The following is a 22,710-nucleotide window of genomic DNA, read 5'->3' as shown; positions in this document are numbered from 1 at the left end:
TGCTCTGAACATGTTAACTCCAAGTTGCCTGCTCTACCCAACAATAACCCTCAAGGTACAATGCTACATATATTTATTCTATTTATTTCCTGCCATTTTTAATTTCCCACTGTTCTTATGCATTGACTACTGGAAGGCACAAGATTGCACCCTACAATGTATTAAAGCTGCAATTAGGTAACTTAGTTATTTTTGCTCTCATGTCTGCAGGCAATAGTGATGCCAAAATGCTGATGTTAAGGAGCTTAAGCAGTTGGCTTAAGCCACAGGTCAATGAGGGCTTGATTCAACTATTGCTATTTGTTGGAATTTTCCTAACTTGCTGAGATGGAGTTGTTCTTTGTAGATATATTGGCATTTGAGATCACTGCGCTCAATATTGAGTAAGTTGTATGGATTTGAAGCATTGCTTTCCAGTATATTTGAGTTTGGTACATAGTGCAGCATTTTGGAAATCATGTGTTGATAGGAAATGCTCACTCACTGTGTGAACATCAGTTACTGGGAAGGAACCATAGCAAGATATACAAATCATAAACATGGATTGAAAGGTGGGGATGCTCAAAGTCCCACAAATCTTGACCAACTAGCAACCAAAACCCAATAGCATGTTTGTGGAATTGGAAAACTTGACAAAGTAAACTTAGACAAACTTAAAAAACTAAATTTCATAAAAAACTATAAAGAGTACATCATTAGATGTGAAAAGACCAATGACTGTTGCTAAATTACAGGAAATTTACAATGAAAACTGTTCCCCAGTGAAAAGAAAAAAAGGTACGCTTTCAGAACTAATCCTATGTACGGAGGAACCATATGATTAATAGTTTCTGTATGATAGAATGTCTAATTAATGGACATTGTTGCACTGTTTTCCCTCTTAAACCAACCCCCTACATATTTAGAAGCTGCATGAAAGAGGAAGAATGGCCCTGCATGGGTTTTGATATATGATTTCCCCATAAGAGTGTGCACAGCAGGTAGATTTTGCACATGTTCCAGTTTCCAACTCAAGAATGTTTTGGTAACTGGAGCATGATACACAAGTGATATATTGGGCTGTAGTGCTTGAAGACCTAAAAGGGGACGAAATACAAAGGGGGATGCTTAAGTCATATTCTCAAATTACTCTATCTTTTATTTTTAGGGCATCTTTATAAGCATGCACTAAGTGGGTGATTGGTGTGTCTGGAGTCAGCATTATGGCAACTCGATTCAAGGGCGTGTGGGGCTAACAACTGCTGAGCCACTCATCTAATTTCTGTTTTATGTCTAGATCTGAGCACAGTACATGCATTTTTACATATGTTTTATGATGGATACCTCATGTTTTGGTCATATATTCCTTGCTATAGAAATAAAGATGGATATTTAAATAAATGGAGCAAAAAGAAAATAGATGAGTGTCAAAGGGTGGAAAGTACTAGTGCTATCAATGATGGCCATTTCAAGTATTGAAGAATGAAGTTATTACTCACACTGAATCAGAATCCCTGAGAGAGCATTCTTGAACTTCTCTTTGGCTTCCTCCATTTCTTTTTCATGTATAACTTTTTCATTCATCAGCCTTCGAATGTGGCTGTTAGCTGACTGGATCATGGAGTAGAAGATGTTTGCTGATCGCCGGTTCACTTCACCTCGTTCCAGCCAGGTATAAAGGATCTGAACAGCTTCAGAGAATTTTGCATCATCTGCAAGAAAGAGATTGATATATTCAAATGTGAGCCAAAGAAAAAGAAATCAGATTTAACTGTTTAAATGCAATCTAAACAGAATAGGCGCATGCCAGTTGCTTTCTGTCCTGCAACTAACTTGCGTTGGAATATTTTAAAACCATTTAAAAAAAAAAAATACTTCTCAGGATGTGGACATCACTGGCAAGGCTGCATCCCTAGTTGCTCTGAGAAGGTGTTGATGAGCTATCTTTTTGCTTCGTAGTAGTTACTGTTATAATTGAATGGCTTGATATGCCACAGTCAACCACGTTGTGTGGAATTAGTGTCATGTGTAGGCCAAACCAAGTAGGGTTGACAGGTACCCTTCCCTGAATGATATTAGTGAATCAGTTAGACGTAAACAACCTGCTGTTTTCATGGTAATACGTTGTTCTGGTATCAGTCTTGAAGTAACCAGATTTATTAAGTTCAATGTTCACAACTTGCCATGGTCAGATTCAAACTCATGGGGTTGCTAGCCATAACCACTACACTGCTATATCTCTTTGGTCTGGGAGTACTTTGGCCAGTCAGTCTCAAAAGATCTGTGCCTTTCATACACATGCCCCCCTCTTGTATCAATGCCTTCCAGTATTCCAAATGCAGAGGTTGCTGTACTAACTAGCTATCCAAGTTATCTTCCTCAACTAAAGTTAAATGATTGTTCTTAGCAGGTATTCCAACTCCTATTCTACAATACAAGTCTAATCTTCTACTGCTTCCAGTGGTGCTTCACCTGCCCTTGTTCTGGCCTCAATCATAATACCTGCTTTAAATTAACAATTTCTGAATTTAAGCAGGCATTAGTTATGTGGGCCAAATGTTATTTATTATTTTTCTGTGATCCCTCATTACGGTTAGATCTGAAGGTGCTGGGTTTGCTGCTCCAGAGATTTTTGCTGTTGAGGCCATTGTTGCAAAAGACTCGTTAGCTGCGAAGGTGGCCATAGAATGTCCTTTTCAAGCATTGAGAATCTAGAGTTCCGGAATACGGGATGATCAGTGGCAGGTTCGCCCGGAATCCGTAAAATGTTCCAGAATATGGACCCGACGACCCTAGGCCTCGCCGCCGCTTGACTCACCGTCGCTGCTCTTACCTCGGGGCCTCCGCGCCGCCCCACCCAAACACCTCCTCGGTGGTGCCCGCGGGGCCGGCCTGACGACGACCTCCTCAGTGGGGCTGGCCGGCCTGACAACATCCTCAGCGGAGCCCCGCCCAACGACATCCTACTCGGTGTGGCCCCGCCTGACAACATCCTACTCGGCAGGCCCTCGCCCGACACGAACCCCTCCTTGACGGGCCCTGGTCAGCCCGACGACCTCCTTGGCGGGCTCCAACAGCTCCCTGGGCAGGTACTCCCCCCCCCCCCCCCTTCTGATGTCCCGAAATCCGGAAATGGGTTCGGGCGTTTCTGGATTTGTGATGTCAGAAAGCAAATCGAAAGTCTGGAAAAGCCCGGAATCCGGAATGGTCTTGGTCCCGAGGGTTCCGGATTTTAGGCGCTGCACCTGTACAAAACTTTTATATATAGGTGGATGTGAAAAAGACCCTCTTTTGGAAGCACAAATAAAATGTTGCCCTCAAAAGGTTTAAACTAAGGACAAAAGGTTTAAACTAAGAACAAAAGTTTTATGGTGCAGAACATTTAAATTACCTCGAAGTTTTTCAGACAGTGCAACACTTTCATGTTCTGAATAATGCATTATTGGTGGAGGTGAAGGTAGTCGAAATCTTTCTTCTTGCACTCTTCGTCGATGGCGTTCCTCTCTTGCGAACATACGCTGTTTACACTCCCATTCATAAAGGTCATCCCTAGCTTGAGCAAAGTCAACGTGCAGGCGGCCCGTGTCCTTCTTATCTGTACTGGAGCCTATTCTTATTCGATAACCTGTTGAGGCCCAAAAGTATAAAAAATACTCACATATATCATGACATGGAAATGCATAGGAAATGAGAAAACTATAATTGATCTATGGATGTTGAAAGACTACAGAAAGTACTCAACTTCAACAATGCAAAATCATATCAACTTTTTAAAAAACTGTTAGAATCAGACAGGAAAAAATAAAATGATTCTATCTTTCTGGAATAGTTTTCTTTAAATAGTGATTATTGATGCCATCACTGGAAATTTTTTTGGAGCAGTGACAGAGTTCAACAGCATTGTTAGACAATCAACATACACAGTTGAAATTTTTTTTTAAATTTCAAAATATACTTTATTCATATAAAAATTTGCACAATACATTGGAAAGCAGTTCAGTACATTTGGATGCGGTCAGCAATTCCATACAATACATTTGGATGCTGATGGCAGTTCCTTCAATACATTTGCTTGCTTTACATTTCGAGGTACAATTCAGTAAAATCTAGGATACATTGTAATACAGTCATCAAATTACGTTACATGTGGCACTGTACGGTACACGGAATGGGTGAGGGTACAGTTACATTTCTTTGTAACATACATTACTAAACAGAACTTGCATTATACATCGGTGTTTTCAGATCAGGGTGCTCTATGTATACAAAAAGTTTACAAGTACAGCCCGAGGGGAGTTTTATACTGATTCCAGCCCCTGGGTTTACGGTGGCAGAAGGGCTTTAAACTGTGGCTCTTCCCCACCGTGCATTTGCGGCGACTGCACCAATTTTTAATGCGTCCCTCAGCACGTACTCCTGGATCTTGGATTGCGCCAGTCTGCAACACGCAGACGTGGACATCTCCTTGCTCTGGAAGACCAGCAAGTTTCGGCAAGACCAAAATGCGTCTTTCACCAAGTTGTTGGCCCTCCAGCAGCAGATGATGTCTGTCTCGGTGTGTGTCCCTGGGAACAGCCCGTAGAGCACAGAGTCCTGTGTTACGGCGCTGCTTGGGATGAACCTCGACAGCAACCACTGCATCTCCTTCCAGACCTGTCTTGCAAAGGCACAATCCTGAAGGAGATGGGTGACAGTCTCGTCCGCCCCGCAGCCGACTCGGTGGCACCGTGCCGTGCTGCTGAGACGCCGGCTGTGCATGAAGGATCTGACGGGTAGGGCCCTCCTCATTGCCAACCAAGTTACGTCTTGGTGCTTGTGTGAAAGCTCTGGCAATGAGACGTTCTGCCAAATGAGTTCGACAGTCTGCTCGGGGAACCACCTGACAGGGTCCACCCTCTCCTTCTTTCGTAAGGCATCCAGGACCTTACGTGCCGACCACTGCTTTATGGCCTTGTGGTCAGAGTTTTTTTCTGAAAAACCTTTCCACGAGGGACAGGTGGACAGGCATGGTCCAACTGGTGGGGGCGTTTCGCGGCAGCGTGGCCAGACCCATCCTTCGCAACACCGGGGACAGGTCGAACCTCAGCACGTAGTGACACTTGGTGTTTGCGTATGAAAGGTCTATGCACAGCTTGATGCAGCCGCACACAAAGGTGGCCATCAGGATGAGGGCCACGTTCGGAACATCCTTTCCTCCACTGTCCAGAGATTTGTACATCATGTCTCTGCGGACACGGTCCATTTTGGACCTCCAAAGTGGAAGTCGGCTCGGGTGACTGCCGCAGCACAGGAGCGTGAGATGGGCCAGACCTGCGCCACGTACAACAACACCGAGAGCATCTCACTCCTGATGGCCAGGTTCTTTCCTGCAATGGAGAGGGAGCGCAGCTTCCACCATCCCAGTTTTTGTTTCACTTTTGCGATATGCTCTTCCCAGTTTTTGGCGCACGCCCCGTCGGCACCGAATTATATTCCCAACACCTTCAGGTAATCTGGCTTAACGGTGAAGGGAATAAAGGATCGGTCGGCCCAGTTGCCAAAGAACATGGCCTCGCTTTTGCTGCGATTGACCTTCACTCCCGAGGCCAGTTCAAACTGGTCACAGATTGTGAGCAATATGCGGACCGACTGCAGATCCGAGCAAAAGATGGCGACATCGTCCATGTACAGGGAGGTCTTGATCTGAGCGCCTCCGCTGCCTGGGATCGTCACCCCTCTAATGCTCGCATCCTTCCTGATGGACTTGGCAAAGGGCTCGATACAATACACAAAGACAGAGGAGAGAGGACAACCTTGCTTGACTCCAGATCTGATCGGAAAGCTTTGAGTTTCCCACCCGTTGATTAGAACTGCGCTACTGATGTCTGTGTAGAGCAGTTGGATCCAATTGCGGATACCCTACCCAAACGCCATTTTGGAGAGCATATCCATCAGGTACGTGTGCGATATCTTGTCAAAGGCCTTCTCCTGGTCTAAGCTGATTAAGCAGGTGTGCACCCTCCTGTCTCGCACGTAGGCAATTGTTTCCCTGAGTAGTGTGAGGCTATCAGAGATCTTCCTGCCGGGGAAAGCGCAGGTCTGGTCTGGGTGAATCACCAGCTCAAGAGCAGACTTGACCCTGTTGGCGATGACCTTTGACAGGATCTTGTAGTCGACATTGAGCAGCGAAATGGGCCGCCAGTTTTTGATTTTCTTGCTCTCCCCCCTTCTGCTTGTAGATGAGGGTGATGATGCCTTTCCTCATTGATTCTGACATGCTGCCGGCCAGAAGCATACCCTCGTACACTTCCAGCAGGTCTGGGCCCATCCAGTCCCACAGAGCCGAATGCAACTCGACCGGTAAGCCGTCACTTCCGGGAGTTTTGCTCGTCTCGAAGGACTGGACGGCCTTTGTCAGCTCGTCCAGAGTTAGCGGGTGGTCCAGACTCTCCCGTTCGCTGTCGTCTAAGCCCTCCAAGATAGGCGACAGGAAAGACTGGGAGGCCGCGTGGTCTGTGGGCTTGACATCATACAGCCTGGCATAGAAGGATTTTCTGATCCTCAGCATGTCAGGCCGGCGAAAACGTCACAGAACCGTCTTCTTCCTTTAGGCTGGTGATCACAGAGCTCCCTGTGTAACTTTTGGAAGAAGAAATGCGAACACATCTCATCCTGCTCGACGGAGCGGACTCTGGAGTGGATGATGATTTTGGAGGACTCTGAGGCAAAGAGCGAGGTTTGCTGGCCCTTCACCTCTTCGAGTTCCTCAGCGACATCGACCCCCATCGACTGCAGCAGGAGCAGGTTTTGCATACTCTTCTGGAGTTGGGATAATTCCCTGTGTCTCCCCCTCGCCTCTTGAATACCTTTGAGGATGAAGAACCTCTTGATGTTTCCCACCAGTGCATCGGGGAATCGCAGAGGGGTTTTACGGTTCTCCAACCTGTGTAATCCCTCTCGAGTTCCTCAACGTTTTCCGGAGTCAACAGTTTCACGTTCAGCTTCCAACTTTCTGGTTTTCCTGTGGGTGACAGTCGGCCAGTAGGAGGCAGTGAAGAACACCGGCGTGACGTCGGTGGATATGACTTTGAGCGTGTGGGACACAAACAGGAAGTCCATTCTGGAACGGACCGACCCGTCTGCTCTCAACCAGGTGTATCTGCGCGGTGCTCTGTCTGCAGGGTTGCTGAAGACGTCGCACAGCTTGGCATATTTTACCGCATCCATCAGGAGTCTGGACGTGGCGTCCAGTTTACTGTCGGCTCTGCTGGATCATCCAGCCGCATCGATGATGCAGTTGAAGTCACCGACCAGAATGACCGGCCTGGCAGTTGCCAGTAGCAGTGGGAGCTGCTGGAAGAGGGCCAGCCGCTCGTTCTTGAGAGCTGGGGCATAAACATTAATTAACCTGAGAGGGGAATTTTTGTACATTACATCTGCTACGAGGCAGCGGCCGCCCACCACCTCCTTAACTTCGGTGATGGTGAAGTGGCCTTCCCGCAGCAGAATGCCCAGGCCGGAGGACCGGCAGTCGTTGCCTCCTGATCAGATGGATGGTCCATGGGTCCACCATCGTGACCACTGCCGGTAACTGCTGAAGTGCGGCAGACCGCACTCCTGCAAGAACAGCAGGTCTGCTTTGACCTTGGCGAGGTACCCCAAGGTGGAAACACATCGCATAGTGGATTTTATACTACGCACGTTAATAGTTGCAGTTTTTAAAACCATTATAAAGTTACTGGTTACAGTTCAAAACATCACATTACAAATAAACCGTCCTTTAAGTCGGAGACCTGCCCAGTGGCCTGTTCCTGCATACATAGACTAACACTATAAAAGTCTACTTCACCTGGGCTGGGATACGGGTCATCCTCTGCTGAGGGGGTGCTTCGACCAGGGGACTGCTGCAGTGTTGTCAGATAGTCCGATATGCCCTCTGCGCTATCCTCGCCTGGTGTTGGTGGTTCCCTCTTTTCATCACTCATAACATTCTCGAGCTGGGGTGCTTCGGTCGCTGTGTCGCTCCCGGTATTACACAGTTGAAATTAATCAGATCATGAAGCTGTGACTGTATCTACTGATGTTAATTCAGATCCCTCAAGTGGTGATTAGACTCAAGGTCCAGTCACCTGTTCATCAGTATTAGGAAAAAAAACTCAAGCGAAATAGACAGAAAAAATAATAGCAAAGATTTTAGTTAATCATAATTCTTTGTTGCAGGTATATATATTTTTTTAAAAGTGGGGGCTAAATTGGATCGGCAACAAAACAGGCACAGGGATTGCGATGCGAGATTAATACACCCATTGATTGCAATGCAGGAAGCACAGAAACTTTGTGCTGCCTGCTCTTTCAAATGATCTCTGCATCCAGCCAACACCAACTGTGCTGTTCATTAGCTGGATGCATCAGCAGAGGGCAAATAGCACGAGAAACAAGCACCAGTTAAAGTCAGCCTGCACTGCTTAAAGCTAACCTGCACCTCTTAAAGGTTAGATGCACTGTGGCTGGAGCAGATGCAGTGAATCATGGTTTATGAGATTCTGACCTGGTAGAGTGTGGAATGGCACAACAAGAGAAGAGAGCGGGCTCCAAGGTTTTTGAACACAACACTATCGGTCTTATGGAGGAGGTGGAAGGGAAGAGAGATGTCCTGTATCTGCAGCGGGAAAGGAAGCCCCCCCCAGACACATGGTCAAAAGGCAGTGGGAGCAGATAGCTGTGGCAGTCAATGCCAGGAGTCAAGCCCGAAGACCTGGATGCAGTGCTGCAAGAAGTTTAATGACCTCACACGAGGTCAGTGACTATATCTTCAAATGCCATGTCCTACCAACTGCATCAGTAGCCTCATCCAGTCCTCAAATCACAACAACTGCATCAACTTACCTATCACCAATCTGCATCAGTCAGGACTCATAGAAACATAGAAATTTACAGCGCAGAAGGATGCCATTTCGACCCATCGTGTCTGCGCCGGCCGACAAAGAGCCACATGGCCCTCGGTCAGCAGCCCTGAAGGTTACATATAAATCTATGAACAATGGCGGAAAGGTAAAGAGCACCCAGCCCAACCAGTCCGCCCCACACAACTGCGACACCCTTTACACCAAAACATTCTACACTCCACCCCAACCGGAGTCATGTGATCTCCTAGGAAGCGCAAAAACCAGATAAAAACCCAAGCCAATTGGGGGTAAAGAAAAAATCTGGGAAAATTCCTCTCCGACCCATCCAGTTGATCGAAACTAGTCTAGGAGATCACCTTGGCCATATTCGATTCCCTGCAGTAATTACCATCGTATCTGCGCCAGCCCACAAGAGGTTATCCAGTATAATCCCACTTACCAGTTCAAGGTCCGTAGCAGGTTGGGCACTACAAGTGCCCATTAAATGTGGTGAGGGTTTCTGCATCCACCACCCTTTCAGGCAGTGAGTTCCAAACCCCGACAACCATGTGTGTGAAGAAGTCCCCCCTCAAATCCTCTCTGAACCTTCCACCTACCACCTTAAAGCTATGCCCCCTCGTAATTGACCCCTCCACCAATGGAAATAGGCCCTTGTTATCCACTATATCCAGGCCCCTCAAAATGTTGTACACCTCAATGAGGTCTCCTCTCAACCTCCTCTGTTCCAATGAAAACAAACCCAGCCTATCCAATCTATCCTCATAGCTAAGATTCTCCATTCCAGGCAACATCCTAGTAAATCTCCTCTGCACCCTCTCTAGTGCAATCACGTCCTGACTGTAATATGGCGACTAGAACTGCACGCAGTACTCCAGCTGTGGCCTAACCAGAGTATTATACAATTTAAGCATAACCTCCCTGCTCTTGTGTTCTATGCCTCGGCCAATAAAGGCATTCCGTGTGCCTTCTTAACCACCTTATCCACCTGGCCTGCTACTTTCAAGGACTCCAAGGTCCCTTTGTTCATCTACACTATTAAATGGCCTACCGCTTAATGTGTATACCCTTTCCTTATTAGCCCTCCCAAAGTGCATTACCTCACAATTCTCCTAACATTCATATGCTTCACCTCACCTTCACGCAATTAACAAAGCTGCAAGCCTCACACCTACATGTCACAGCTTGCACTCACTGCCAGCTATTCAGCCAAACAGATTGCACAACACTCACTGACACACTTCCCTCTCTCTTGCAGGACAATGTGGCACCGACCAGAGACAGCAGGAGCTAACCAGAGGTTGGTCAAGTGCCTGCATGTCCTAACCCATGGAGGAGAGAGTGCGGGCCATTATTAAGATGGCCACTGCTGAGGCTATGGCCAGCAGGGACTGAAACCATTGAAGATGATGGTATCCTCATACCGAATCCCCCTTCTCACATTCCACTTCCCCCTCATCCCACACTCTCTTGTTTACAAGCTGCAGATGGTATAAGTATACACCTTTTACTCCTCCGACCACACCACAAACGTACTCTTTTGCCTCTTTCCTTTTAGATACACAAGAGGTGCAACCTGGCCAGGCAGTGGAGTAACACCAAGAAGAGAGTGATGAAGAAGACACAACACCGTCACTTAATTTCACACATGCAGCCACCAGCTCAGATAGTGATACTGCGAATATCTTAGAGAGATCAAAGGCAGGATCTGCACATGGTGAGACACCGGGCAAGGACAGCGCAGGTGCCAGCTCACCAGAAGGCAACGTCACAGACAGGTTTTGCGACAAAGGACTCAGATGAGCACTTCAATGGGTGGCCTACAGAAGAATGCTGATGGGTATGCACAGCAAAAGGCTTGGTGCATTGGGAAGCCTGCCAGAAAGCCTGCGGTTAATGTCAAGGAGTATCGAGGAGTCCAGCACCAATTTGGCACAGGGCTTGTGCCGTGCTTGGAGCCCATCCTTTCTAGCACGGAAGTGGTGGCCAACTCCGCTCGAACACCTGTGGTCCTAACCACGATGCAGTGTCTGGTGGCCGATGTCGCAGCTTCCATTGCAGCACAAGCAACCATCCAATGTCTGAATGCTGCAGTGGAAGTTCAGACTACTGTCATCATGCCTGTGGATTACAGTGTGTAAAGGGGCATGCAGGGCATCACAGCAGTCCAGCAATCAGTCCGCAAATGGATTATTGGATTGCTGAGACGCGCCCCAGGGGAGTAGCAGTGGCTCCATGAAGCACGAATCTGTCTTCTCAGGAAGACAGCACTTGTCCTCCCATCCTTGCCACTCCGGCAATGCCCTTGCTATTGCTGGTCAGCCAAAAAGCCCAGACTGCTGCCGCCCGTGCCGAGATGGTGCAGTCCAAAGGCCTTCTTGGCTCAGAGCCGCTTGAGGTCATCCACCATCTGTAGTCTCCTCCACGGATAGTCATCAGCATTCCACCAGCCATGCTGCAACCACTGGGTTGGCGCTGCGTAGGACCAATAGGACATGCAAAGGCACATGGAAGACAGGCATTAAGGGAATGCACAAGGGTGGTTAGTTGACTTTTGTATGTAATACATAAGAACATAAGAAACAGGAGCACGAGTAGGCCATTTGGCCCCTCGAGCCTGCCATTCAATACGATCAGGGCTGATCTGATCTTGGCCTCAACTCCACTTCCCTGCCCACTCCCCATAACCCTCGATTCACTGATTCAAAAATATGTCCATCTTCACCTTAACTATATTCAATAACCCAGCCTCCACAGCTCTCTGGGGTAGAGAATTCCAAAGATTTACAACCCTCAGAAGAAATTCCTCCTCATTTCCATTTTAAATGGGCGACTCTTTATTCTGAAAGTATGCCCCCCTAGTTCTAGATTACCCCACGAGGGGAAACAGCCTCTCTGCATCTCCCTGTCAAGCCCCCTCAGAATCTTAGACGCTTCAATATGATCATCTCTCATTCTTATAAATGCCAATGAGAATAAGCCCAACCTTTCTTTATAACACAACCATGTCATTTCAGGAATCAACCTCATAAACCTTCTATCAACTGCCTCCGATGCAAGTATATCCCCCTCCTTAAATAAGGAAACCAAAACTATACGCAGTACTCCAGGTATGTTGCAGTAGGACTACCTATTTTCTATGTTTCTATGTTTCCCAATTTTTATACTCCATCCCCCTTGCAATACAGGCCAACATTCCATTTGCCTTCCTAATTACTTGCTGTACCTGCATGCTAACTTTTTGTGTTTCATGTACAAGGACCCCCAAATCCCTCTGTATCTCAGCATTTTGTAATCTCGCCCCATTTAGATAATAATTTGATTTTTTATTATTTTTACTCCCAAAGTGGATAACCTCACATTTCACCAATCATACTTGATCTGCTAAATTTTTGCCCACTTACTTAGCCTATCTAGTGTGCTCCACATAACTTGCTTTCCCACCTATCTTTGTATCATCAGCAAATTTGGCTACATTACACTCAGTCCCAGGTTGTAAATAGTTGAGGCCCCAGCACTAACCCCTGTGGCACTCCACTAGTTACAGTTTGCCAACCTGAAAATGACCCATTTATCCCCACTCCATTTTCTATTAGTTATCCAATCCTCTATCCATGCTAATATATTACCACCAACCCAGTGAGCTCTTATCTTGTGCCGTAACCTTTTCTGCAGATTGGAAAACTGTAAATGTGGCACCTCAATTTAAAAAAGGAGGCAGACAAAAAGCAGGGAACTATAGACCAGTTAGCCTAACATCTGTGGTTGGGAAGATGTTGGAGTCCATTATTAAAGACATTTGGAAAAGCATAATTCAGTCAGGCAAAGTCAGCATGGATTTATGAAGGGGAAGTCATGTTTGACAAATTTGCTGGAATTCTTTGAGGATGTAACGAACAGGGTGGATAAAGGCGAACCAGTGAATGTGGTGTATTTGGACTTCCAGAAGGCATTTGACAAGGTGCCACATAAAAGGTTACTGCACAAGATAAGAGTTCACGGGGTTGGGGGTAATATATTAGCATGGATAGAGGACTGGCTAACGAACAGAAGAGAGTGTCGGGATAAATGGTTCATTCTTGGGTTGGAAATCAGTCACTAGTGGGGTGCCGCAGGGATCAGTGCTGGGACCCGAGCTATTTACAATCTATATTAACGACGTGCATGAAGGGACCGAGTGTAATGTAGCCAAGTTTGACGATGGGAGGAAAAGCAATGTGTGTGGAGGACACAAAAAACCTGAAAAAGGACATAGACAGGCTAAGTGAGTGGGCAAAAATTTGGCAGATGGAGTTTAATGTTGGAAAGTGTGAGGTTATGCTCTTTAGCAGAAAAAAAAAAATCAAAGAGCAAGTTATTATTTAAATGGAGAAAAATTGCAAAGTGCTGCAGTATAGCAGAACCTGGGGGTCCTGGTGCATGAAACACAAAAGGTTAGTATGCAGGTACTGCAAGTGATCAGGAAGGCCAATTGAATCTTGGCCTTTATTGCAAAAGTGATGGAGTATAAAAGCAGGGAAATCTTGCTACAGTTATACAGGGTATTGGTGAGGTTACACACCTGGAATACTGCATAGTTTTAGTTTCCATATTTAAGAAAGGATATACTTGCTTTGGAGGCAGTTCAGAGAAGGTTCACTAGGTTGATTCCGGAGATGAGGGGGTTGACATGAGGAAAGGTCGAGTAGGTTGGGCCTCTATTCATTGGAATTCAGAAGAATGAGAGGTGATCTTATCGAAACGTATAAGATTATGAGGGGGCTTGACAAGGTGGATGCAGAGAGGATATTTCCACTGATAGGGAAGACTAGAACTAGGGGGCATAAGCTTAGAATAAGGGGCCACACATTTAAAACTGAGATGAGGAGGAATCTCTTCTCTCAGAGGGTTGTAAATCTGTGGAATTTGCTGCCTCAGAGAGCTGTGGAAGTTGGGTCATTGACTGAGATGGACAGTTTCTTAACCGATAAGGGAATAAGGGGTTATGGGGAGCAGGCAGGGAAGTGGACCCGAGTTCATGAGCGGATCAGCCATGAGCATATTAAATGGCGGAGCAGGCTCGAGGGGCCGTATGGCCCACTCCTGCTCCTATTTCTTATGGTCTTATGTGGCACCTTATCCCCTTTATCCACCCTATTTATTACATCCTCAAAGAACTCCAGAAAATGTGTCAAACATGATTTCCCTTTCATAAAATCATGCTGATTCTGCTTGACTGTATAATGATTTTCTAAATGTCCTGCTATTACTTCTTTAATAATGGACTCCAGCATTTTCCCAATGACAGATGTTAGGCTAACTGGTCTATAGTTTCCTGCTTTCTGTCTCCTTCCTTTCTTAAATAGGGGCATTATATTTGCGGTTTTCCAATCCGTTGCGACCTCGCCAGAATCTAGGGAATTTTGGTAGATTACAACCAATGCGTCCACTATTTCTGCAGCCACTTCTTTGAAGACCCTCAGATGCAGGCCATCACGTCCAGGGGACTTGTCCACCCTTAGTCCCATTTGTTTGCCTCGTACTTTTTCGCAAGTGATTATTTTATGTTCCCCCCCCTCCCAATAGCCCCTTGATTATCAATTATTGGGATGCTTTTCATGTCTTCTACCGTGAAGACCGATACAAAATATTTCCTCAAAATCTCGGCCATTTCCCTGTTTCCCATGATTGATTCCCCACTCTCATCTTCTAACGGGCCAACATTTACTTTAGCTACTCGCTTTCTTTTTATATACCTGCAGAATCTCTTACTGTCTGTTTTTGTGTTTCTTGCTAGTTCATTTTATTAGTCGTCCTTTGCTGGTTTCTAAAAATTCCTCTGGCCTTCCACTATTCTTCGCAACCTTGTATGCCTTTGTTTTTAATTTGATACCATCTTTTACTTCTTTAGTTAGCCAGGGATGGTTCATCCTTCTCCTAAGAGTCTTTCTTTCTCACTGGAATATATCTTTGCTGAGAGTTATGAAATATCTCCTTAAATGTTTGTCACTGCTCTTACCCTTTAATCTATTTTCCCAGTCAACTTTAGCCAACTCTGCCTTAATACCTTGGTAAGTGCCTTTATTCAGGGTACTAGTTTTAGACCTAGCTTTCTCACCCTCAAATTGAATGTGAAGTTCGACCATGCTATGATTAGTCTTCCCAAGAGAATCCTTGACTATGAGATCATTAATTTATCCAGTCTCATTACACATTACCAGATCCAAAATAGTCTGCTCCCTGGTTGGTTCCATAACGTATTGTTCGAAGAAACCATCCCAAATACACTCTGAACTCTTCCTCAAGGCTACCTTTGCCAATTTGATTTGTCCAAACAATAAGATTAAAATCACCCATGATTATTGCAGTACCTTTCTGACTAGCCTCCATTATTTCTTGATTTATACTCTGTCCTATAGTGTAGCTACTGTTAGCGGGCCGATAGACTACTCCCACCAGTGACTTCTTCCCTTATTGTTTCTTATCTCCACACAAACTGATTCCACATCTTGATCTTCTGAGCTAATATCATTTTTCACTACTGCACTGATCTCATCTTTTATAAACAGAACGACCCCACCTCCTTTTCCTTTCTGCCTATCCTTCCGAAATGTCAAACACCCCTGAATATTCAGTTCCCAGCCTTGGTAGCTTTGCAACCACGTCTCTAACGGCTATCAGATCATAGAAACATAGAAACATAGAAAATAGGTGCAGGAGCAGGCCATTCAGCCCTTCTAGCCTGCACCGCCATTCAATGGGTTCATGGCTGAACATGAAACTTCAGTACCCCCTTCCTGCTTTCTCGCCATACCCCTTGATCCCCCGAGTAGTAAGGACTTCATCTAACTCCCTTTTGAATATATTTAGTAAATTGGCCTCAACTACTTTCTGTGGTAGAGAATTCCACAGGTTCGCCACTCTCTGGGTGAAGATCACCACTCTCTGGATCATACCCATTTATTTCTATTTGCGCCATCAACTCATCTATCTCATTACGAATGCTGCATGCATTCAGATAGAGCTTTTAATTTTGTCTTTACCATTTTTCCCTGCTCTCACCCCACTTTCTGATGCACTCTTATGTTTATACCTCTGTCCCATCCTTTATCATTCCTTTATCTGGTTACCATTACCCCCATCACTACCTTTAAATTTCCGCTCACCTGATCCCCTTCCCCCGTCACCACTATTTAGTTTAAAGTCCTATCGACAGCCCTAGATATTTCATTCGCCTGGACACTGGTCCCAGCCTGGTTCAAGTGAAGCCTGTCCCGATCGAACAGCTCCCTCTTATCCAAGTACTGGTGTCAGTGCCCCTTGAACCGAAACCCATTTCTCCCACACCAATCTTTGAGCCACGCGTCATCTCTCTGATCTTGTTTACTCTATGCAAATTTGCTCGTGATTTCATTTGTAAAATTGGTTTGTAATGTTTATTTTGTGGCGGATTTTATTTTTTCATTGTGGCAAAGCAGACACTGTGATGTTCAATGACAGAGGGAAAGTAAAGTGTGGGACTGTTAGTTAATGAGGAATTGGGATTGCGTTTACTGATATCGCACTCTGATGACTTCTTCACTGACAGCGCGAGCAGAAAGGGGCTGTTTAGGTTGCTTCCTCCTTTCCTTTTCTTCCTCATGCTCCTCTGCTGCTGGTCGTAGAGATGGTGGCAAGATCTGTGCCTTCATAATAGCGCGGTTTAGCAGCATGCATCAGACCATCAGGAATCTTGACACCCACTCTGCCGAGCATTGCAGGACTCTTTAAAGTGGTCCAGGCAGTGAAAGCGTTGTTTCAGCATGCCAATGGTCTGCTCTATCACATTTCGTGTGGCAGCATGGCTTTCACTGTATGCATGTTGCCTATGTGTGCGTCGTTAACATTCTCTGCTTGCGTACTTCTTTGTCCGTCCTGCGCAACCCGGCATTGACCTTTTCAACGTAAAGTTGTGAATAGGTTGTGCAGCCCTTTAAAAGGGCCGCACACCCCCCAAAAGAGAGGGATCATTGGCATGGGTTATGCACTGGAGTCATAAGCCATGTCGTCAGCAGATAGCCCTTGCCGCCAAGTAGCCAACCTTTGGTTTGGCGTGGTGGCTGAAATGCAGCTGGCACAGCGGACTGGCGCAGAATGAAGGCATCATGACTGAAGTGGAATCCCTTTTGGTTCTGGTAAAGGGCAGAGTTGACATTCAATGCGTGGTCAATGGCACCCTGCACCATGGTGAAGCCACGTACTCGCTCCACCTGCTTGTCTCTGGCAAGAGAGGATGAAATGTAGTTAGCTCTCTGAACAGAAACCCTCAATGATCACCCTTATGCAACAGTGGACAGCAAAGTGAGATGTTGCAAATATCTCCAGCTGCAGCCTGCAAACGCATAAAGGTTCATCGCAATGGTCACCTTCAGTCAGTGGCAATGCGGTCCTTGCCCTGCTCTGCTCTGTGTTTTCAGTTGTGGCTGTAGCAGGTAGCAGATTTCAGCGAGGTTGTCCTTAGTGAAGCGTAGACATCTCACACATTGTTCCTCGCTAAGATTCAGGTAGGAGAATTGCTCTCGGAACACCCTGGACTCCTGCTGAGAGCCCTTCTCCCTCTCTACCTCCTCCCCGCATTTCCAGCGATTTGCCCTGCTCTGCATGGCCGTTGTTCAATCTCGGAGTCATGTTTCATTCCAAGGGGAATGCCTACTAGCGCAATCATGTCTGGCAGCAAGTGGTGCAGAAGCCTTGAAGTCAGAAAAAAGTCCTTCAGCACCTGCCACGCTATTCGCTGTAGAGTTCTGCAACATGAAACTATAGAAAGCACCAAACACTTGTGGAATCTTGGCAACAACCAGAAAAAAAGAAATCAACCAGCAACTAACCTGCAAGTAGTTGACGATCCCTTTAAATAGCACTGGTGGTGGCGGGGGGGGCAATGGAGCTGTTTCTTCTGGTTGTTGAATGCAGGTTCAGCTGTGTGAGCTTGAGAATGTTGGCAGAAGCATTGAGCTCCAAAATGGCACAGCTGGCGTCAAATCAGCCTTGCATGCTGATTGGCATCATGATCTGCCTGCTCAACATACTTCCAGCTGACATTAGCTGCGTGCGTGATAAACACCCTCGCCAATATGGTGTCCAGCGCGATTCGCCTAGAATTGGGATCGGTAGCCCATTGTTTGGGCACTACCAATCCCAATTCTGGGCCGTATATTCCTCCTTTAAGCTCCATGAAAAACTATGTTCATAGTCTTCAGCAACTATCATGATTATTTAATGTGAACATTCTCAAGTAATTATGATTCTACAAAAAGTAACTTTTTAAAATCTAACAAAACAAAATAAAATCGTTAACAACAAAACAATAATTACCTGACAAAAAGAGAGCTTTGTCTATCATGTATTCTTCTGAAAACCGAATATGGCAAAAGTTTTTCTTGCTTTTACGAATGGCTATGATGTGACCACACTGTCCAAAAACTTCAGTGATCATCTCTTCGGAACCATTCTCTGGTAAGCCACCAACAAAAACAGTTTTGCATCCTGGAGGCCTCTCTCGTATAGCAGGTGGTGGAAGATCTAAATACAAAAAGCTTGAAACGTTAAAATTGTTGCGAGATTATATACATAAACATACGAATATATGAAGCTTGTACAACTTCAAACATCAATTTGCTGTTTTCATTGATGGTTTTCTTCAATTTTTTACCAAGACAAAGGGCCTGAACTTGGTCAGAGCTAAGGCCCGCCCATTTTTCGGTGGTTCCCGGGCAGAACTTCAGTTTTTGCCACTCACTGCCACTGGGGCCAGTCGGTAGAGAGTTTCGCAGCGGTTGTCGGCGGGCGGGGGCAGCCGGTGGCAACAGTGGGCGGTAGGTGCAGGCCTCTCGACTCGGCAAACATCGGAGGCCGTGCCTCGCGCATGCGTGAGATTTGCGATTTTTTTTGGTAGTTTCTTCTGGGCAATTACATCATTTTTCCCACGATTGGCGTTATGGTACAGCTGTGCATGCTCATAAAAGCTGTGTACTCATTTGTACCTGCCAGTTGCAGAGGAGTCAATTTTGGAGAGAGAGAAACAAAATCATCATCATCAGCCATCCATCAAGGAAAGTTATAATGAGTACAAAAAAAGCTTCCAAGAAGTCTGATGGAGCGAAGCCCAGAGCTCCCTGGTTTAATGAGGAGGGTGATGCCGATCCGTGCTAGAGCATGGTAAACTTATACTAAACTTCAGTCTGCGTCACACTCAGGTCATAAAAGGTCATGCAATGTTAAGTCAAATGCCTTTTAACGCACAATGTGTCGGCCATTAATGGTGTGCTCATGTAGCAATGGAACTCCTTGAACTAAGAATGTAAAATGTTACGGCTCATATGTCAGCTTGACCAACCCCACCCCCCAGCTATACACCGAAATGTCCTCTACTTGCAGATGTTGATTCGGACAGCACCGAGCAATGCACCCCATCCACCTCTGACACACAAAGGCCAAGTGTGACACCAATGTCTCCCACCCCGACGTTTTCACCAGCCCAACACACCAGCTCCTTCCTCCAACCGCCCTCCCCTCCCCACAAGATCACCCACATCCACTGCACCCACCTCCGCCACCCAGAGTCACGAAGACCAGGAGGGAGAGGAGGGAGAAGTGCCAGTCTTTGAACCACTTGATGCTGAGGAGGTAGAAGAGGAGGACTCCAGTCTCCTGACATGTGTGCCACCTGTCCGGCCAACATTGGTGTCGGGTCCGACTTCATAGGATTCAAGTTGGACGAAGCAGGAACAAGTGCTGGGAGGCGCAGAGGCCGTGCCGGAAAATCACCAAGCTGCAAACACCCAGGTTGATGCAACAATCCGATGAGGATGGAGGACGGCGCGCAGCAATTCAAGAAATGGCCCAGCTGTCGAGGACGAACGTGGAACTAGGTCGCGATTTGCTGCAGACCATGGCTGGGATAGCTGCCAGCATCGCCACCTTTCCCGAGGAGCCGGAGATGCCGGCGCCTTCAATCATGCCCCCTACTTTCTCTCCAAGATGACCACATCAGTAGTGCTCCGGCTGCCCTCCTGCACAATGCAATGGAGCAGAGGCGGTGAGGGACAGGGGTGCGGCACGCCGTGGTGAAGGCGGACCCATGAAGAGGACGATGGGCCCTCACATCGCGGGGGGGGGGAAACCGGGAGAAGAGAGGGGGTGGTCGTGGGGTTGGGTGTTGGTGGTGGATATGTTCTTTACTCATTAAATTGTGGCTGTTGTTTCACATGGATCGTTGTCAATGTCACTTGACTGGTCTCGGAACAACTGTACTTATGTTGGATTCAATTGTTTGCATGTTCTGTCACTTTGGCAGGCTGCACTATTCAATACAGTCACATTATTCACCCACTCTTGGTCAGTGTCTCATTTTTACAGTATCTGGAGTGCGTTCTGAGAAAAAGACAAATCTCCTTCAGGAGTACTACTGTATGAGGAATTTCTTGCCCTCCATATATGATGCAACTGTTTAATGGGTTCTCTCATCAGGTGATTGCAATATGACAAGTAAGTGTCATCAATGCAGGAAGGCTGCCATTCAAGAGACAGTTGCACTACTTGCAGGACACACATTAAGGCTTGCACTTCAGTCCACTTTTTCTTAGGTCCAACATCGCAGAGTCCCACCCGATATCTCATGTTCCTCAGTGACCTTGCAGTCCATTATATATCTTTTTCCGTCTTCTATACTTGAGGTCATGCTGTTCTCACTATCACATGCTGCGAGCAGCCAGAGCATTACATGTTCTTATTTTGGCCACTTTACTCCGACAGAAGCTCATACCATCTGTGCACTCACATTCTGTCAATAACTCTGTTCTGCCTGCAATGGTCTAAAACCTCTTGTAGGGCATCTCCATTGAGCCTTTACCATTTTTCGGAACTCATTGCCGCTTCCTCTACCACACCTTCCCTTCAACGGAGTACTTTTCATTTACATGTCTGAACTCATTTGGTGCAGGTTAAGGTCGATCAGATAACTAATTCTGAGCCTCTGATAATGGTGCAGGATATGGACGTTACCCAGGATGTGCAGCGCTGCAGCACTGAGCGATTCTCCCTGCCGCCCGATTCACAGCCAGCTCACACCACCTTTTTGCCAGCGGTCCTTCTGGCGGGCGGGAGAACGATCTTAGAGGATCGTGCACGAGGAAAATCCCAGTTTTTGAGCCTCCGGCATGGGCGGGCAGCAGGAAGTTGTGCCGGCGGTACTCCCGCAGGGCAGGTGGGCAGCACGTGAGGAATCAGTTAAAAAAAACATTTTGGATGGTACCTCGGCGGCTGTGGGTGGAACTCTGACCAAGTTCGGGCCCAAAGAGATAGAATAGAGGTCAGAATTTGCTGGAATGCCATTAATTGGGCATTTGCACTCTCCCTTCATCTTGCACTATACTTATACCAAAATGAGCTGGAAAAGCAATCCGGCTACTATGCCGCGAGCTCAATGATGAATCAGGGACCTTGTTCAGGGTACAGCCAATGGCTTAGCAAGCAGACCAATCAATGGCACTATAAATAGCTGAGGATAGACATCATAACATTGTAATGCCTGCCAAGTCTCCTGTCACTTGGACATTTGCACCTTGCACACCAACTTACCTAACCTTTTGTCTGTGTACTGATGGGCATTAGGGAGTAGGGTAGACCCTTGCCTGCAAAGACCACCTCCTCCTGCTTATTCTTATCCTCAGTGGTACCTCAGCTAACCCATATGACAGCAGAATTGCTTGTAAACAATTTTAAGTTTATAATTCTTGCTTTTTTAAAAAAAATAAGAATTTGCTTTGACACATTTGCTCTTTCAAAAATTGTTTCATATTGTTGAACAAATTTCCACTTAAAGTGTGACAACAGGAAAGTGTTTGTACAATTTCTAATACTTTATAACTGACTACCTCAATACAGTGTTACCACTGCAGGATTTTTAGTCCTTGGCTACCTTCCTTGAACAATATGCTGTATGTAGACTGGTGCAGAACTCACCAATTGTCTGTCGGTTTGAAAAGATTTCAGTTTTCAGTAATTGCCTCTTGATTAAAGTTAACTGCTTCTTTGTTCCCATTTGCTTTTACACTGATATTGTTTGCTGACTGTTTATTTTTGCACTGTTATACTGAATAAAAGGTCAATCGTATATTTCAATCTTGCCTTTATTTCTTTGGGTTCACAACCCCACATGGATCAGTCCACGGCAAAACTGTTCCAACCTTCCTGATGCAGCTCCATTCAGCTGATGTGACTTGGGCGGGCGGGGGGTTATGGAATTATCGTTGTTCAAACACCTGAGCCACCAGCTGTTCTCTGGCTGCTGCCATGGCGCTCTTCTCTGGGAAGTCACCACCCATTTGCTCAGCGGGTCAGGATCGTCTGGTTCTATGGGTATCTAGTCTGAATGGACCATTGCAATGCTTTCACCTTCATATCACGCATAAAGAGGTGGGAGTCCTGAAAGTTGCCTTCAGACACCAACAGGACTCTGGCTGGCAAAACTGGCCAGAAAAGACATCCAGAACTGAGAAAGTTAGAAAAAACAATATCGGACCGTTGGAGTGAGGATCTACAGCTTTTGTTCCACAGTTGGAATTCTTTGAGGATGTAATGAACAGGGTGGATAAAGGGGAACCAGCAGATGTGGTGTATTTGGACTTCCAGAAGGCATTTGACAAGGTGCCACATAAAAGGTTACTACACAAGATAAAAGTTCACGGGGTTGGGGATAATATATTAGCATGGGTAGAGGATTAGCTAACTAACAGAACAGAGAGTCGGGATAAATGGTTCATTCTCTGGTTGGCAACCAGTAACTAGTGGGGTGCCGCAGGGATCAGTGCTGGGACCCCAACTATTTACA

The 22,710-nt window shown here is 46.2% G+C and overlaps 1 protein-coding gene across 11 annotated transcripts in view; it reads right to left on the bottom strand.

Moving 5' to 3' along the window:
• Positions 1–22,710, bottom strand: part of LOC139265703 (ecto-NOX disulfide-thiol exchanger 2-like) — a 460,596-nt gene that overhangs the window by 75,337 nt on the left and 362,549 nt on the right. For all 11 annotated transcript variants that reach the window (XR_011593606.1, XM_070882954.1, XM_070882953.1 and 8 more), the window contains 3 exons: positions 18,195–18,401; positions 3,371–3,604; positions 1,479–1,691 (listed from right to left, as the gene is read on the bottom strand). Coding sequence is in view for 10 of the 11 variants with exons in the window: in XM_070882954.1 (XP_070739055.1) it covers positions 1,479–1,691; positions 3,371–3,604; positions 18,195–18,401 (654 nt within the window). In the remaining variant the exon portion in view is untranslated. The remainder of the gene's footprint in view (positions 1–1,478; positions 1,692–3,370; positions 3,605–18,194; positions 18,402–22,710) is intronic.

The sequence above is a fragment of the Pristiophorus japonicus genome, chromosome 6, assembly GCF_044704955.1.
Source record: "Pristiophorus japonicus isolate sPriJap1 chromosome 6, sPriJap1.hap1, whole genome shotgun sequence".
Classification (NCBI taxonomy): Eukaryota; Metazoa; Chordata; class Chondrichthyes; family Pristiophoridae; genus Pristiophorus; species Pristiophorus japonicus.
Note: the sequence above shows the minus strand (reverse complement) of the source record. Positions and strands in the feature narration are given on the sequence as shown.